The 18,444-nt window shown below is 39.1% G+C and overlaps 2 protein-coding genes across 3 annotated transcripts in view; one reads left to right on the forward strand and one right to left on the reverse strand.

Annotated features, from left to right (window-relative positions):
• Positions 1-161: 161 nt before the first annotated feature.
• On the reverse strand, positions 162-17,655 carry LOC113168309 (structural maintenance of chromosomes protein 4-like). 2 transcript variants are annotated; one of them, XM_026369330.1, is made up of 24 exons: positions 17,467-17,655; positions 15,846-16,003; positions 14,679-14,869; positions 13,923-14,114; positions 12,709-12,885; positions 10,462-10,626; positions 9,860-9,987; positions 9,494-9,634; positions 8,885-9,035; positions 7,262-7,426; positions 6,904-7,137; positions 6,045-6,230; positions 5,773-5,934; positions 5,425-5,650; positions 5,223-5,299; positions 4,049-4,201; positions 3,725-3,851; positions 3,307-3,496; positions 2,776-2,920; positions 2,069-2,242; positions 1,659-1,841; positions 1,234-1,466; positions 918-1,101; positions 162-466 (listed from the first exon to the last, which is right to left on the reverse strand). In XM_026369330.1, exons 2-24 carry the CDS (start codon positions 15,991-15,993, stop codon positions 302-304), a joined length of 3,897 nt encoding a protein of 1,298 aa, XP_026225115.1. In that variant the 5' UTR covers positions 15,994-16,003; positions 17,467-17,655; the 3' UTR covers positions 162-301. The 2 variants fall into 2 exon arrangements, with proteins under 2 accessions (XP_026225115.1, XP_026225123.1); XM_026369338.1 differs by lacking the exons at positions 15,846-16,003; positions 17,467-17,655 and adding an exon at positions 15,587-15,754.
• Positions 17,656-18,055: 400 nt separating this feature from the next.
• ift80 (intraflagellar transport 80 homolog (Chlamydomonas)) overlaps positions 18,056-18,444 on the forward strand; it is a 39,041-nt gene continuing 38,652 nt past the window's right edge. Inside the window, exon 1 of the mRNA XM_026369349.1 lies at positions 18,056-18,444. The gene's annotated coding sequence lies outside the window, so the exon portion shown is untranslated.

Raw genomic sequence — 18,444 nt, forward strand, 5'->3', positions numbered from 1 at the left:
ATAACATTAAAATCACATTTAAAAAATTATTTGTTTGACCAAATTAGAAAAATCTTTCAGGGCTTCAAGGGCTCTTAATTTGTTTCCTTTGCCTCATATGTTTGAACTGCAACGTTGTATTTAAGGTGCCAGTAAACACTAACTGACCAAAATAGAGTGACTGCATTTAAAAAAGGTTTTTATTGGTACTGATAGTATAAAGAATAGCAGCATTTCCTTGTAAAGGACCAGTTAAAAAGATATAAAAATATTTACACGTTGTTTGAAAAGGAGAGGAAACAGAGGAGACGATTCTTCACGTTTAAGCAGTGACAGCATCGTGCTCTTTGAACACGATGGTTTTGGGGTTGATTCCCACACTCTTGGTGGTGTTGTGAGTTTTGTAGATGCCGATGAGACGATCAGCGATCTCAAACATGTTGTTCCTCAGGGAGATGATGATGAACTGAGCGTTTTTTGTTTGCTCCTGCACAGAGATGAGAAGCAGACATTAGTGATCTAATGAGGCCGATTTAATCTCCATCTCAGTGGAATATTACACAGTAAACAGCTGCTGAGGTCCTGTCGATCAGTAACCCTAACAGTGGAGACAGACGGTTAAAGGCTTACTACTTTCTGATTAAGCTTCCAAAAACAGGTGATCCTTCTGACATCCTTTATTTCAGTGTTACACAACAGAAACAGAAACACTGGGCTCTTATGAGTCAGGGATTACTGCACTAATTAGCTCCACAGTGGAGAAAATGAAGTGGCTGATGCTGTTGAGTTGAATCACTGTCTTCCTACATCTGCTGAATTCAAAGCTGACTGATTACTAAATGCATCATTTCTAGTGTTCAATAAAGACGACTTCCTCTACTCTTATATAATATTATATTATATATACACATAATTTCAGCACTCAGGTCTATACTCACATAAATGTAACAGGCCACAATGGAGACGTTCTTGAAGTCAAGAGCAGCATCTATCTCGTCCATGAAGTAAAGCGGTGTGGGTTTATAGTGGTGCAGTGCAAACACCAGAGCCAAGGAGCTGAGGGTTTTTTCTCCTCCTGACAGGTTAAAGATCTTTTTCCAGCTCTTCTTTGGAGGACGCACACTAGAGAAAGTCAGAATCAGAAAATTAGACAAACAAAAGCACAGCATTTGCATGTAGTCAACAGGGATCAGCAAAACGTGCCAGTGGTCTTTGAGCTGCAGGCACCTGTGTTCCTTTTTCCTCGTCTGTTACCTGAACATGATGCCCTCAGAGAAGGGGTCTAAACTGTCCACAAGCTCCAGCTCTGCATCACCGCCCAGGGTAAGCATCTGGTAGTTTTCTTTCAGCTTGTTGGTGATCATGTTGAACCCGGTCATGAACTCATTGAGGCGCTGTTTGCGCAGGTCCTCGTAGGCACGTTTGAATTTGTCCCTCTCTGTAGTGATCTCATCCAGCTGAGCCACACGCTGCAGGTACAGCTCCTCCTGCAAACACGTACAACAACATTGCTCAAAGTGTTCCTTAATGATTTTCCCATCACTCATCACGTTTAATGTTATCAACTGTTGAGCAGGTCCATTCAATCACATGACTTTTGGTCTTTATTTCCTGTGTAATTAATCAAATCTATGAGCCTCTGTTGTGTGTAGTAACAGGATGTTAACATTTGTGTTTACCTTCTTCTTGTACTCAGTAATGGCCCCAAGGTTAGGCTTCATCTGACTGCACTGGGTCTCTAATGTGATCATCTTGTTGATAATGACGTTGGGATCAGAGATTTCTTCAAGTTCAGCTGATGTGTATGCAGGAAGTTCCTCTGCTGGCTTGTCCTCGATGGTATGAAGGGACAGTTTAGTGGCCTGAAGAACAACAGCAATTGAGAGTCACAACAGACAAGCACGTTAGACAATCACAGAAGCAGAAGCATTTGTAACTTCCAATAACTCAATAAATATAATAATTGAATTACTGGTGAAATACACATAAAACAATCAACATCGCAAAAATCAACAGTAGATTATTCTAAAATAATATTTATATGTACATCAGTTACAAAATATACACACACACACACACACACACACACCTCTTTCTGCCAGTGTTTGATCTTATTGTTGTGCTCAGTGATTGTGGTCTCGATCTGCTCAATGCGGAGACGAACACTGAGGGACTCCTCCTGCAGTGCATGCTCCTGCTGCTGCAGGACCTTTATCTCCTTCAGCACCCCCTGATACTGCTCTTGCACCTCAGGAAGGGCAGCCTAAAGGACAAAAGCTCATTTTATATTGTCACACACATTATTGTATAGCAGTCATTGTGAGGACACTCATTGACATAATACATCCCTTCCCCTACTGTTGCTTAGGCCATGCTAATCTACTCTGTTTCAATTTGTAATTTATCAAATGTATTGCCTCACAATATACCTAACCCTCACGACTAACTGCCTCACCCTTTGCTGTAACCCTAAAACCCAGTCTTAACCCCATGCTGGTCCTCACAATGACGTATGCTTTAACTTTAGAAATATACTTTTTAATAAACCTGGAAACCACAGTCCACAATAATGAGTTATTATTATAACATTCAGAAATCCTAAAGAAATCGTTGACTTCTTTTTAAATTACAACATGTAGATAAACTTGCAAAAAAATAGCATCCAGGTTTTTTTGAAACAGGAAACTACCACTTTTGGAGATATGAGTAAAGCACATATTTAGAAGTCTTACTGTGAAAATGTATAAAACATTAAAACAATAGGCCTCAAAAGTAAAGTGAATACACAGTGCCAACCTCAGCCTCCTGACAGGCCTTCATGATCTCTCCAGCCTCATCTTCTAGTTTCTTCAGTTGCTCTGTAAGCTCAGTTATCAACTTTTCATTCTCCTCCAGCTCACCCTGCACACGAGTCACACTCTCCTCACATTTCTTCAGGTTCCTGAAGACGAAGAAGAAGAGAAAAAGCATTAGTGGTGGCATGTCAACATGTGAATGAAAAAATACTGGTAATGTCAGGCTCACTCTTGTGAATCTAAACTGTCACTGAGGGCCTACTAAAGAGCAACTGTCCTGTCTACATGTTTACAAGAACTGTTTTTGTATTTATCACAGTGAACAGCTAGCTTACACTGACACTGTTGATAATAGAGGAGTAATGTAAGGAGCACATTACCAGAGGAGTAACAGCAGTTTAAGCACTATTTCTATTGTACTGTTTGACAGAAGAAACCATATGCCATTTCTGATTGTTTAAACAATGCACAAACGTGTAAACAGAGCTTTTACAGAGCAGTTACAGAGCTTAAATATGTATTATTTACTCACCTGTCAGCTGTCTTTATGGCCACTTTGGCTTTTGTTATGGTGGAGGAACAGTCATCTAACTCCTTGTTGACCATGTCAAGTTTGTCTTGCTGAGCTTTTAGCTTGTGACTGTTGATGTCAACAATCAGATTGTGGAGTCTTTTCACCTCGTTTTCCACCTTTCCGGCCTTATTGGATGCGGTCTCATAATCTGTCAAAACAAGAAAAGGTGAGAAAAGAATAAGAGGGAATAACAACACTCAGATTTGGCACAGATCGTCTGATGCTATATGTTCTGAGAGATTAAAATGGAAATGTTAATTAAATGCTTTTTTTTAAACAAATGTTAGTCTAACAAGAAATCAAACATGAATTTAATAAAACAATGAACAACAACCTTTTTATTTATTTTTTTTTACAGTTTACAGGAGGATTCTACCTTTCTTGAAAGCCTCCAGGCTCTTCTCCATCTGTTTCTGCTTGGCCTTGTCTGGGGCAGCTGCCAGCACATTGGCCTCAAGTTCCTTGATCTGAAGTTTCAAGTGAGCCTCCTGGTCAGCAAGACTCTGAGGGAAGAAAAGATGGAAAATACTCGGTCACAGACAGACTTGCTAAGAGTGAGGTCTTTTTTTTTCATCAGTTAATACTGTCACATATTATGGTTGGCAATGAATAATAGAAGTTATTATTTAGATCACAAATATGGCCAAATGAGTGAGACAGAAGCACAGTGCATAAAAGGGAAGAGGTGAGTTTGCTGTACAGTCATGCTGTTGGAATATTTTTCCAGAGTGTTCCTCATGTCACGGAGCTGCGGCCGCAGGCGCTGGATGTTCTCTTCCAGCTGCAGCCTTCTCTCTTGGCAGCCCTGCAGCTTCAACACTTTGTCATTCAGCTTGCTCTCCATACGGTCGAGCTGCAGAACACACACGAAAATCATCATGTTTCATACATTAATTGCATGCTGTGGTGATTATCAGATAGCAAGACCCATATACATCAAGCCCCTAGAAATGACTTCTAAGAAAATAAAATGAATATGATAAATTGCTGTGCTCCTAGCTTACAGCATTAATTTGAAATAATTTATGAAGCTTCTTTTTCTCATTTGGAGAAAGTACTAAAATGTCTGCATTTTCAGTTTTATAATGGATTAAAGGATGATATCTTGTAGTTTGTCAATGTACTTATAGCTTATGCTTACACTGACTTAGTCTGAAGGATACAGTAATTGAATACAGAAAAATAGAATTAAATACTGAAAATAGTGTTACTTCAACAGCATGCTAGTTATACACATAAAACCTTTAAACAGTTTACAAAACTAATAAAACTTCTTTACTTTTTTCCCCTTCAGGTTTTTAGATAATGTGCCCATTTCTTATAAGACATCCTGCTAAATATGAGCATATCTTGTTATAAATTATTATTACATAAAGTATTGCTCTGGCACTGATCACATCTGTGTGTAATGCAAACCTACTCCCTTTTGCCAAGACATCAGTGATGATGTATGCAATGTATTTTTTCTTCACCTACTTAGAATTAGATGTAGTGAAATTATTGAACACATATACTGTTATTGCTTTCCGGTGCAATGTGCGCAAATGCAGATGTTCTGCTCTGAAGGATCACTGCTGTACAAGCATTCATTGATTCTCATCAAGTGCAAATTAAATAAACATGTTTTCACAGAGTGGGTGAAAGCCATTAGTTCAAACTAAACCAGCAATATGAAGTTTGAACATAATTAATTTGGTTAGATTTTTTATCTAATGTAAAACATATCTCCCTCACATTGTGAGGCAAAACATAGGATGACATTCCTTGTATTAAAACCAGATATGCATCATGCTGAATTTTGGGCTAGTTAGAACTAGTTTTCTACTCCAAGCTATACAATACACAACAGCCTTGATATGCACCCCCCCACTCACCTCCACCTGGGAGACTTCAGTACCAATAGAAGAACCCATCCTGCCTTTCAGTACTCTTCCTCCTCCAGTCATGGTTCCTGTGAAGTGCGCACCAAAAATGGCATCAATAAAAATTTGCAACAAAGCTGGAATTTATGTTTGTATTGTATTCACTGAATAAGAGCAGGTTAAAGTTATGACAGAAAAAAATGGGATACCGCACCTGCCATCTCAATTATCTGTCCCTTCAGGGTGACCACTCTCCAGCGTTTGTCTTTCTGGAAGGCCATCCTTGTGGCCTGCTCCATGTCCTGGGCCACCAGGGTGTCTCTAAGGGCAAAGTAGAAAGCTGGTCGCACGCTCTCGTCCTTCACTCTCACCATGTCAAAAAGACGAGGGCTGTTCTCTGGAGTACGAATGGGAGCCATGTTCTTCTCCCACACTTTCATCTTGAGAATGGAGAACAAAGAGGAATTTACTGAAACTGTGTGCGTGTAAATACACGTATATTTTATAAATAAAAAAAAGATAAACAGACTAAATCAGTAATGTCCGCCCTTATTATCTTTACCTTGTCAAGACCAATGAAGGTGGCAACACCAATGTTCTGTTCTTTGAGGAATGTGACACATCTCTGAGCTGTGTCAATTGTATCCACCACAATGTTGTCCAGAGCACCACAGCTAGAGGAAATGGCCACGTCATACTTCTCATCTATAGCTCCAAGGTCGCCCTACAAGCACAAAAAACAAATAAGCCTTCTGCTTTTTATTCCAGTAAATGAATGATTCAAGTTAAATAAGTAAAGTATCTTAGTATATTTATGTTATAACAGCTTTTTACCAATCTTCCAAAGATGCCAGGGATTCTGCCACTCTTCTTCTGCTGCATGAGAGCATCCAGGACCTTTCCTCGACTGCGGTTGGAAGACAGCGAGCTCTTGGCTTCATCCACCTTCTGCCTCATTTCCCTCACCACTTCCCTAGCCTCATTATCCATTTTCATGAGCTGCTCTAGCTCTTCCTCATCCTGCAGAGAAAAGGGAAAAAGCAATTCAAGGAGAAGCCCAAACAAATGACACCACCTACCCTATCAAAAATCACCACCCAATAGAATTCAACCTGGAATTGACCTATCACGTAAAGGGGGAGGGTCAGAATGAGGACGCTAAAACATTGACATTTGTGCAGGCTTAGTTAGTATGAAGCGCTGCAGCATTGTGCCGTTTATCTACAATATGTGGTCACAGACAAGAAGCTCCCGGCTGCCGCCTTCCCGGACCTTTACAACCTGCTATAAAGGAATAGAAATGTAAATAATCATGCAGTCACCAGTCAATATGTCACCATCTTCCCCATTACGTGACTGGTCAGTTGCAGGCCTGTGATTTTTGATAGTTGGTTCATGCAGAATAACCAACTGTGAGCGTAAGATTCTGTAAGCAAACGTTTTGAGCGCGGAAAAAGGTTTGAGTGGAAGAATATTAAATCTGTGCGATGAACAGTAAAGCTGAGAGCACAAATACAGATTTGAACAAGAACAGAGCACATCTGAGTGCACGTGGGGACATTTTGAGTGCAAGGAAGACGTTTTGAGAAAGAAAAAAAAAAGTATAAATTCTGAACATGAAATCTTTAAAGTATGCTTTCAAATTGAAAAACTATGCTCTTGATTAAAGAAAGAAATCTCATCCCATATTTACCTTCTTGAGCTCCTGTTCCTTCTGGGGTATTTTGACTTCCAGGTCTTTGATAGCAGAACGGCGCTCCCGCAATGTGTCAGAGGTTGTCTGAAGTGTCTGCTTGGCTGTGTTGAGCTGTGTTACAGCTGTATTGTGACGGCTTAGGTATATGTCAAGCTCAGACTGAGCCAGGTCCATACGAGAACGGGTCTCATTTACAGCCTTACTGAGCTCCATCAGCTCTTTTTCTTTAGTCTGGAGAACAAGAGGTAAGTTTTGCAAAATAGATCAAATTTACACAATGCATGTTTACCATCTAAAGATGGCCAAAGTGTGCAACAAACTATCAACCAACACCAAAGTGTATACACACACACACCTCTTTGTCCTGTTGCAAACCACTGGTCTCTTCCTTCAGACTCTCCATCACCTCCTTAAGTTTTTCCTCCTCTTTCACCTTTTGCTTCTCTAGCTCTTCCTTGCGAGCTGTTGCCTCAGAGATGGCCTTTTCACTGCTGGCTGGTACACTGCGCACTTCCTCTAGCTGAAAGATGAACCAGACAAGAGAACGTGCATGCATACACATACACAGACACACACAAAAGTTGAGATTTGTTGCACCCTAGATTCTAAGCAACAGTGGCTACACCTGCCAAGGTTCAACTTGAGGACACATCTCAAGACACACCCTTACTCTTCACTTTAGGTTGAGTAAAATGATGGGAGAAAATGAATTTAGGAGACAAGAGGTTGTAAAAAGAAAATGAACTCAATGAGTTTCTTGCCACTGCCAGTTACATGCAACTGTGCTACACATTCAGTAGCACGCCAAAACACACAACTGTAATCAACTATAAACACACATTCAGCACTGAGAAAGCCCTGGTTAAGACTGGCTCAACAGTCTGCTGCTTGGCAGGGCTGAAACAAGGCAAGGAGTGGTGTGTGTGTGTGTATATAGTCTATGTTTTGTAGGGTGAACTGCGGGTGAAATGTGAATGTGGCTGCTGGGAGTGTTACACAAGCCAGGCCATAGTTGACTACCACACAGCAGAACACTGTTCCCCAGAGGTCTCTGCCCAGCTCCCCCTCTGACCAAGACATTTCCAGAGCACAGCCATTGTAGGTGAAGCAGATAATGTTTTAGAGCAGAGAGGGATGAGAAGATGTACCTATGGAGTTATATGGGAATTCTTAACTGTAGATGTGTGTGAAAAAGTTAAATGAGAAGCCAAGTTAAAGAAACATTAGTTTAAGAGACAGGAGCATGATTAACAGTGAAACAGAGCACACACACTAACAATCTACTTATGTGTTACTTCACAGCCCCCTGGTGGCTACTTAAGACCAGATAGCCCTTCCTGCAATGAAATCTGATTTATTATTTTATGCAGGTCTTATTTTTTTCTATGGATAATATCCATTCATTTGAAGAAAGAAAAAAAAATTAAAGGTAAGAAAAAATAAAAAACTACGAATCTCTAGGCTTTTTTGTTTAAACACTCACGTTGTCTGTACTTCTTTCACACACATTTTACATCTTTTCAGGTGTAGTACATTAACTTGAGAAAAATAACCATAAGATACAGATAAAAGATATGTAGTTGTTGAATCAAGCAATCATTTATCGCTTACATAGGTGGGCTTCTGTAAAGCAATTGCCTTTTGTGTAGTCCTCAAACCAACAGCCCTTGTGTTTTCTATAAGCAGCGGAAATTGTATTTTTAGTGCCCATGTTTCTCTCCTGGCCACTGGACAAAATAAACACAGTAGCACAGGAGTGTCATACCAGTAGTCCTTGTTTATCTTGACTTGCAAGTTTGTATTTGTTGATGGGCATTTATCTTAAATTAGGAAAAAATGGCTACAGTAAAGCTTTTCTGACATATTAAGGGTATGTCCACTGTGATACTATTCAAGTGAAATAATCAAACAACTAAAGCAATGTAACCAGCTAAGTGATGTTGTTGAACTGTGTGCAACATTTCAAAGGCCAACACACCTTTTCTTTGTCCTTTTCCAACTGTTTCTGCAGTTTCTTGTTCTTGCTCTTGCAGTGTTTTATCTTCTCGCGAACTTCAACATCCTGCAGGTCCAGCTGGGTGAACTTCTCTTTCTGGGTCTCAACGTACTTGTTGAGTTTATGTTGTTTCCTGGTAGAACAAAGACATGTTTACTGGGTACTGAGATATAAGTAAGAATCTGAAAATATATTGGAAAAAAATATATATATATATATATATATATATATATATAGATTAATATGCTCAGTTTTCATAATATGGCATAACATCATCTTCATAGTATTTTCAGCCTGTACACTTAAACATTTATTTTGTCAGGTTTAAAAATAATATAGAATCATCAAATCCAAAAGCTGATGAAACTGTGTTACTCTAGAACAACATTTATTTATACCCTTAATAAAAAAATAAATAAGTAAAAAATTAAAACTTATCCAGGCATGAACTAGAAATTTGTTTTTAAACAAAAAGTTTCAGGGCTAGAGAAGCCCTGACAACAAGCACGAAATTACTGAATTAGAAAATTTAGCAACCTTCTATGTTAAACTATGTTAGACAGAGAGAAAGAAATACAAAAAATGCCTTACTTCTCCACATTTTTGAGCTCTTGGTTCATATTGTTCATCTCCTTTGATATTGTTGCATTTTTCTCTGTGAGTTCCTTGGTATCATCTAAGATCTTCTGTTTCTCCTGCTCCTTATCCACCACACGCTTCTGCAGATCATGTCTAATGGTAAAGGGATAACAGGAAAACCAGGAGAGATTATATTTAATAATTTACACAATAAACAAGCAACAATAGGAAGGGTCATGCTGTATCCTGCTGTAATTTGAATGTATTACATGTTGTCCTTTTCTATAGTACTGCCAAGTATACACTGAGCTATAATGAGATTATAGAATCGTTTAATTTGCCATGAAAAGAAAAGAAAGATGGTGCTGGTGTACTCACACATAATATTGGCAGAGCTGACTCTTGTGTTTGAAGATGTCATTCTCCAGTGTGAGAAACTCCACAGCTTTGTTTCTTTCTCCCTCCAAAGCATTCTTCTCCTTCTCTACTAGCTTAACTCGATTAAGCTAGGACAGTGAACACATTGCCGTGTTTAAAATCAGGTGACAAAAGCTTAATGCAAGTTCTAATCATACATTTTATGCAGCAATGCATATCCATCATTTTTGCCACATAAATATTGTGATAAAAGCTGTAACAGTTTTTAGAAAAGAAATTTGCCAACATAATAAAGCACAATCTTAATGCATTACTCACAGATTTTTACAGAAAATCAGAAAATAGTGCAAGATGCAATGCAACTAATCATGTCTGAGGTACCTGGCCTGGTACCAACTTATCTTAGTTTTTTCACAGCTACACAACAACAAAAATTAAATAAAAAAATTAAAACAAAAAAACAAACAAAACAATAACATCTAAACAAATAGTTTTTTAGTCTTCAAACTCTAACCTCTACTGCACAAACATACAGCAAATAAAGTCAGGACATAGGAAGGAAAGCTGGTTAGCAGAGGAGATACTGTCTGAGTGTATGTCACCTTCTCTCCTCTCTGCTCATTGAGTAGCTCAATGCGGCGGGACAGAGTTTGGATGGGCTCCTTTAGGCGGCATGAGCCAATAATGTCCTCCAGGTATTCCAACATGCCCTCATCATGCTCTGTCTGACCTTTAGGCTTCATCATAGCAATCTGCTCCACCTCACCCTAGGTACAGTTCAGAACAACTTGTAATTATTCACAAAAAACTAATAAAAACAAATAAAAATTCCTAATAAAATTAGAAACCTTATAATTGGTGAGACTAAAATAAAAAATGCCCACAGCACTCAGTCATATGTCATCAACTGAATTCAGAACTACAAATTTGCCATAATGCTGGACCACACACACACACACACACACACACACACACACACACACACACACACAAACACACACACCCCTTCAGATGCATATAGTCATTTACAGTGCACAACACATTTGTAGAGGTTTCCTTTGAGAGAAAGAGAGAGAGGGAGAGAGAGATACACAGAATAACGAGCAAAAATCTCAAATAAGTACTCTGGTATTGTATTGAAAAATAATAGGTAAAATTGTAGCCAATTGTAGTCCATAGTGTATACACAGATATGTTAAACATGCCTCAGAACAGACCAATATTAATGTTGTAATAAAACATTATCACCACACAACCACCTACAACCATTAGTCTCTACCCATTACAGAACCTGTGTTAAGATTAGAATTACTATTGGATTTAAAAGATAACATGTGATTTAATGTACTTGGGTGTGCACATTTGACTTATCCCAATTATACCTCTTTAGAATTTTTCAATACTACTAGTACACATGTGTACTACTTGGGGACAACTCACAATGTGCAATTATAGTTGTCTGGACATTTGTTAATTTTTTTTTTGTTTTTGTTTTTTTTGGGTAGGCTGATTTAGAGCAACAATTATCCTACATAATAACCGTCAAGCACAACACAAACTTAAACCACATATAGTAAAAACTAAGCCTCAAATTATTTTTCATGTATGTGTAGGGGAAAAAGGGCAACACACATATTACTTTTATGTGTCAAAGAAAGCAGAAGTCAGTAGAGGAAGGGGGGGATAAATCCCACGTCATCCTCTGCTCTGACGAGTGTACAAAATAGCTTCCCCTTAGCCAGAGGCCTGGAAAAGTGACCTTGGAGAACAAGCTACAGCGTCTTCCCATAGTCATGCAGCCATGTCAGACAGAACTTAAAATCTAGCTTCCAGGGAGGGTGACAATGGACATGCACACTTGCGGGGGAAAAATTTAAAAAAATTAAGCAGGACATATGTAATCAACCAACAAACCACAAAACCACAAGTGCCAAGTATTCACCTGAATCTACCACATAATGTAAAAATAAGAAAATCTAATTTTTAAATTTGGACATCAAAGATTTAACCAGTCATTTGTTCTACTGTGGCATGACTCATCATCCCAAGCCTTTAGTTAATCAGTAATAACTGGTAGGTTATACATGTCAGAGGGTGTAGGAGTGTAATTACTGAACTGGTTCAAACTCAGTGTAACACAATGCAAAATCAAAAATCTAAAGTCAAAATATAACCACAAAACATTCCAAATTATACAGGACTGTGTTACTTTACAAGGGTGGGGAAAAAACAAACAAACAAAAAAACAAAACAAAAAACTGATAAAATGCTGAACCAATATTAAAGCTATGGTAGGTGTTTGATCCAGTCACACTGAAGCAGCACTGCTAATATTGGGGTTAGGGTCTATTCTCACACGCCAATATTTACGTGCTGCTAAAGCGTGGCAGGTACAGGGGAAAGGGAGGGGAAGGGAGATCCAACCTGTCCCCACTGGTGGGTAAACCCCATCAAAAATTGCAAGACTACAAAATCTGAGTCAGTTGTTTAATTAGAGTCAGTTACATCCAAGTCCATTTACAGGTAAAAAAAAAAAAAAAGCATTTTTTTCCTTAAAATCCTAAAGCAGCAAATAATGGTTCGCACCTTATCCACATTGTTTCAAACCATGATGCGCTGCTATAGCAGTCTAAGGGCTGGCAAAGGGCACATCCTCTCCTTTCCAATTTCAGTGCAACAGGTTATTCCCATAGACAGGTAGCCACAAAACAATTCACTCAGAGGACTGGGAAATGGGCAGAAAACTAAAAGCAGGAAATATGACAGAATGGGATGGTCACAGCAGGGATTAAAAAAAGTAAAAGCAGAGTTAGAAGTAGAGTAAATCACATTAAAGAAAATACTATTACCTGTAAGATCAGAAATCTGTTGTGGTCTAGGTCAATACCATGGCTTCGGAGCAAAGCCCCCACTTCTTTGAAAGTGGCTTTCTTTCCATTGATATGGTAGGCTGAAGAATTGTCTTTGTTGGCAGTCCTGGAAACATAGAACTTGCTGTTGGGGATGACTTCGTAGTCATCTCCTTCCTGGCTCAGAGGGGGGAGGGGCAGAGGACAGAGCAGCTTAGAGTAGAACAGTTCAGGAGAAACTCAAACAGCTCTACACATCAAATAATAATGGTCATAAAACTCACAAATCCACAGAGGGTGGTTAGAAAAAAAAGAACAAGTCACATTAAAAACAATTAAGAAAAGAACATGCTTAAAAACACACAACAGATCGAGACTGGCCACATTAACATGTAAAAAAAAATCAATATCTATCTGCTTTCTATTACTTTACACTTACAAATGTTAAACATAGCTTAGTTTCAGCACAGCCAACAAATATAATGCAAAAAGCCAGGTCTAAATATGGACTAGCAACAAGTCTAACAATTTAAGATGTGTACACCATTTCTTAGAAAACTTTTTTATAAGTTTCTGAAATGGCAGATTGTTAAGCCAACAGAGTTCACAGAATTATGGCACTCGTTTAACAACTTGATTTTAATTTATTGTGAAATGATGAACGAAACAGAAAGGCTTAGATATATTAAACAGTGGTAAAGGCAAAACTTACTCACACCCCCTGTGGCAGAACAAATACAGAAACACATTGGAATCTAAATCTTTAAACTAAAGTTGGTTTCAAAAGTATTTTGTGACATAATGTAACAGAATAAACTGAATAAACTTGCCCCTTAGTACAAATAAGCATTTTATTGACTTTCACAGCATAATCAAAATCAAGTAGAACCTAGTCATTTAATACATAAAAAATTATTAAAAAATAGAAGGATCCATTCTAGAAAATTATGAATTGACTATGGCATGAGGGGGTGTTAGCTGTAACTTTCATGACTAAACTGAGTCTTTGTTTAGTCACTAATGTGATAATTGTACAGCAATATTGTCGCATGAGGATTGAAGAAATAATTAATTAATTAAAGAAAAAATATCTGTCCCCTAGAAAATATTTTTTAACCACCTTGCAAGTTAGACTTGGTATTGAATAATTTAGTAGAGGCAAGAGAGAGTGTAGTGTGTATCTGTGTGACAGAGATATAGAGATAAATATATACCTTATCAATAATCTTTTGAAAATGCACCTCCACAGTACAGCTTTGCACATCTTTGTGTTTATCAGAACTGTGAATCAGCACAGAGAGCTTTTTCGATCTGATCTTTTGGGCTCTGTATCCAAACACAAAGAGCATTGAATCTATCACATTGGACTTCCCACTCCCATTTGGACCAATGATGCAGGAAAAGCGCTGAGGGAGAGGTAAGGGAGATAAAAAAATATATAAATAAATCAACTTAATAGAAACATAGTGCATCAAGCAACAAATACAGTAAATGACGTTACATTTGAAGCTATATAATAATATTTTACCAGGAAGACTGTGATAGTGAATGTATCCTAAGTGGGTGTAGTTAGGATTTATTTTAATATAGCAATATTTGCAATATTAATAATAGAAGCAAAAAAGGTGAAATGATGAAGCTTAAAGAAAGTCATAATTTCAAAGAAATGCCAGCATACAACTACATTTATATCCCTAGTAAAATACACTCACTAAATCAAAATGGAGGAGTGTGACTTTTTCCACTTAGTTTTTTTATTCAGTAAGGGTTAGACTTTAGTTTCACTAATATGTTTAGCTTTTTTGTTCTTTGTCTATCATTTACACATGCCCACAGCTGCATTAGACAAAGCTCAAAACAATAAAATGAAAAAACACTATTAATGATGGCAAATCTGTGAGCTTAACACAACACTATAACAAAGCATTTTCCCACACAGAGTTTACATTTGTAACTATGTTTGGTCGTACCTTGTGAAAAGGCCCCAGAATCTGCTCGCCTGCGTAAGATTTAAAGTTGCGATTAACTAAATGTGTTATCATCAGACGGGGAGCGCCCGGTTCATTGGTCATTGCTGGGGGCGGGGGTGGAGGGATGCTACCGAGAATCTCCTCCAAACTTCGATTATCAACCACCTCGGCAGCTTCCCCCTGAGACGGATCTGTGGCACAAAAAAGTACAACTTTTTTATTCCTCTGTGCGAGTCGTTTCAGGTGGGGGGCAGTGGTGCATGGGGGAGGGGTGAAGGAGCAAAAAAACAAACAAACAAAACACTGGCAGCAAGTTACAAGAGCAGTCAAACAAGGACTCCCGAGAAAGTTGACAGGCGTTATTTTCCTTTGTTCTGAAAACAAGAGCCAGACCAAAACAGAAAGAGACGATGACTGCTGCTTATGAACGAACCCACATTATTATACAAACGCTCTCCCCGAGAAGCGTCGAGACGTGAGAGTGGATGCGCCACATTCATTTCGTCGATAATAAATAACTGAAGTGTAAATTTCTGTCATCAACGTCACATTTTCATTCATGCCGAACTGCACTCGAAACACAGGAAGGGGAAATCTTGTTTAGTGATAATAATATCAAACGTAAAACCGATTATGTTGCCATCACACCAAGCCACAACGACCTGTCCAAAATCTATTGTGCTCACATAAGCATAAACAAGCTAAGGGCTCGATGTTTGTAAATTAAATTCTTGCAACAAGACACCAAGTGAAGCATTTCAGCATAATCCAAACAACACAAACACCAATTAATGTCAATATGCATCTTAGGCGTCGCATACAAATTATTTCATGCCAAGTTATAAGAATGAAGCCAAACACCCTTTTGATCTACTACATACAGCATTTCACTATCCGAAATAAATTACCTCGTTTGCTGAGATCCAGGAAAGAAGTAAACTCGACGATATCAAAGCCATCTCAAAATTCTCATTACAGTTATTGATGACTGGCACTTTAGTAACAAAAAATATATCAGCCATTCTAACTACGTGTTGAGATTTAGGTAAGAAAAAGGGCTCACAGCTGTGCCAATTGGCCACTAGCATTTCAGCAATACACGCAACGGTATTGAGTGAGCGCAACTTATTTAGATTCACAGACACCAAAACAGCCTTTGTTACTTGCCAGTTGTCGGTGGTGCCTCCTCTTGGCCATTGGAGTTGGTTTCTTGAGGTGGTACATCCAGCTCGTCTTCGGAGTCATCCCGAGGCTGCGACCCTTTCCCTCTTGGCTTGGCGGAGGCAGTTGAACTCTTTGCAGTTTTTGAAGGCATGATTTGAAATCTGAAGGAGTCATTGGTAAAAAGGAATATCCATGAGTGCTTTTTGTGACTGTTAATCTCCCAACTCCACTTTTAGTCGGTCACAAGCAGCTACTCTGTTGTCAGGCTTTAATCATTACCACAGTCTGATCTCACTGCCGCCCATCTAACAGTTATTCTGTATTTTTCATACAACAGTTGTTACAAGAACGGTTAAAGTAACAACATGGATTTGTGCGTACGAGTTTGTCACCTGAACAACGTGAGTTATTAAAAAGCTCTCGGTCTGATAACGAGAGATGAATTAGCTGCCAGTATGCGGATTATTGTAGCGTTTTAGTTACTATTCCTATACAAAATCCGGATAATAATAAGTAATATTGGCCTCCAGTGACAGAATCGTTTTAGTAACCTCCGGCATCTAAAGTTTAAGTTTATTTGTGCGTAACAAGTTTGTACAGGTAATAATCCGTGCAACGTGTGAAAATAGTAAAGTACGTTTAACGTAACGTCAAACCAATTCAGTTAATATGCAAATAGCTAAATTCTCTCCCACAGCTTAGCTTAGCCTATGTTACACGACCATGACTGAACAGTCGCTTCTTAGCCGGCTCTCTGGTCAGTGGCAAAGATACAACGTCCCAAATTGATCGAGGTCTTCAAGTGACACTAATATTAACTTTCATCCCCCAACTTTTATGTTGGGGGCGGAGGTGTAGACGGGGCAGTCTAACTCACTAGCTAATGGGCAAGCACATCCAAGGAACTAATGTTACTGTTCCTTTACGGCAACCTTACACTACCTTAACAGTAACATTACCCTTCACTGTCACACGTACGTTTGCCAAACTAGTAATGTTAATGTCTTAAGGCCGATAAAAAAATCGCAGCATGACGTTTGCCACGTTACTCTGCTGATTTCTTTTTGCTCGTGTTAACGTTAGCTGCTGTAGCTAACTACCTGACGTTACCGCAGCAGAACTAGCTAAAGCTAACATAAAGGCTAATTTTAACTAGCAATCCTATTATCGTTATATAGGCCGTTCATATGTGACGTTAACGAGACAATGTCACGTTAAGTGCACTCCAAGTTTACGTTAATGAATTGAATGGGTGCTTAACATGCACCCAACTAAGGTTAACGTGAGCTAAAGCCAAAGTAGCTCACGTTAACCAAAGATATTGCGGCTCAATGTTGAGCAGCGATCACCAAAATTATGTTAACATTAGCTTGGACAATCAGAGTGACTGCATGTTACTGATAAGTGTGTGCGTGTATAAGTGCGTCATCGAAAAGGCAAATGTTGCGCTAAATGCATGGCAGCAAGTTAACGCCGAGGAATACGTTTTCCACCGTAGCTGATGTTAAAGTGTAGTTAACGTGTTGTTAATGTTAACTCTAATTCGGAACGAACATTGACGTTATGCACTTCAGCAAATAGACGGAACCCAGTCATTCCTCCAAACTAAAACGTCTCTATATACCTTCCACAATGCGCGCACGGTCCGTCGGGAACCTTCCTTTCTCACCCGAGTCACAACTTCGAAAAAAGCGTTCGACAATCCAAAGTTTGTCAAATATAATCCACAAAATTAGCCCCGTGTCATGCCGAGACTCTCCCCTACTTGAAAGCCCTAACTTGTAAATGGCGCCTAAACTGTGCTGTCGAACCACATTCGTTACAAACTGACGCAAGGCACCATGGAACGTTCAAAGGGCAGGGAAAAAAACACGAAATTCAAAAAAGGGGACGAGGCCAACTCCGCCTCGCTCCAAACAAACGATAATGATAGGACAAAAATATTTAGACGAGCAAACACGGAAAGTAACAATATTTATCCATTACGGTGTTATAAATGATGTAAGATTACTGACAGATCCGACGCCTAATGTTGTTTCTACGGTTGCTTGGTTTCTAACGAAATCCCTCCTCTCAAAGTAACGCTAGTTTACACGTCTAGAAACATCCATCGGCGACTAAAGTTGCTGTATTTTAACGAGTCGTGTTAAATATTTTTATTTAACAAATGTCACTTGTACTCGAAATTTCCGTTCGTCTAGGAAGCGAGATTTGCAACTCTCGCGAGGTGTGTTCAAGCTGTTTGTGACCCAGATTAAATGGCGACCCAAAGTTATCTTTGCCTTGCGTTGTCGGTAAAGTGCTGAATGTGACTGCGGGGCTCGGTTTGTATCGTATTGACTCATCGTGCATCTTTGGCTGGAGTAAATGATACACATCCTTTTATGAGTGCTGAAGAGTAGAGTCGGAAACGACAGGACGATGCCTGTCTTACCCTCCCAGACCAACTTAGCGTTAGCTTTCGAGTCCCAGGCGAGACTCGGGGACATCTGAGGATTGACGTTAGCAACGGTGGCAGGTACCGTAGCAACTGCAGACGCTTGTCTCATTCTCCGTCTCAGCTACCGGAGCATGCCAGGAACCCTCTCGTCTCATTTAGGGA

Source organism: Anabas testudineus, chromosome 13, assembly GCF_900324465.2.
Source record: "Anabas testudineus chromosome 13, fAnaTes1.2, whole genome shotgun sequence".
In the NCBI taxonomy this organism is placed as follows: Eukaryota; Metazoa; Chordata; class Actinopteri; order Anabantiformes; family Anabantidae; genus Anabas; species Anabas testudineus.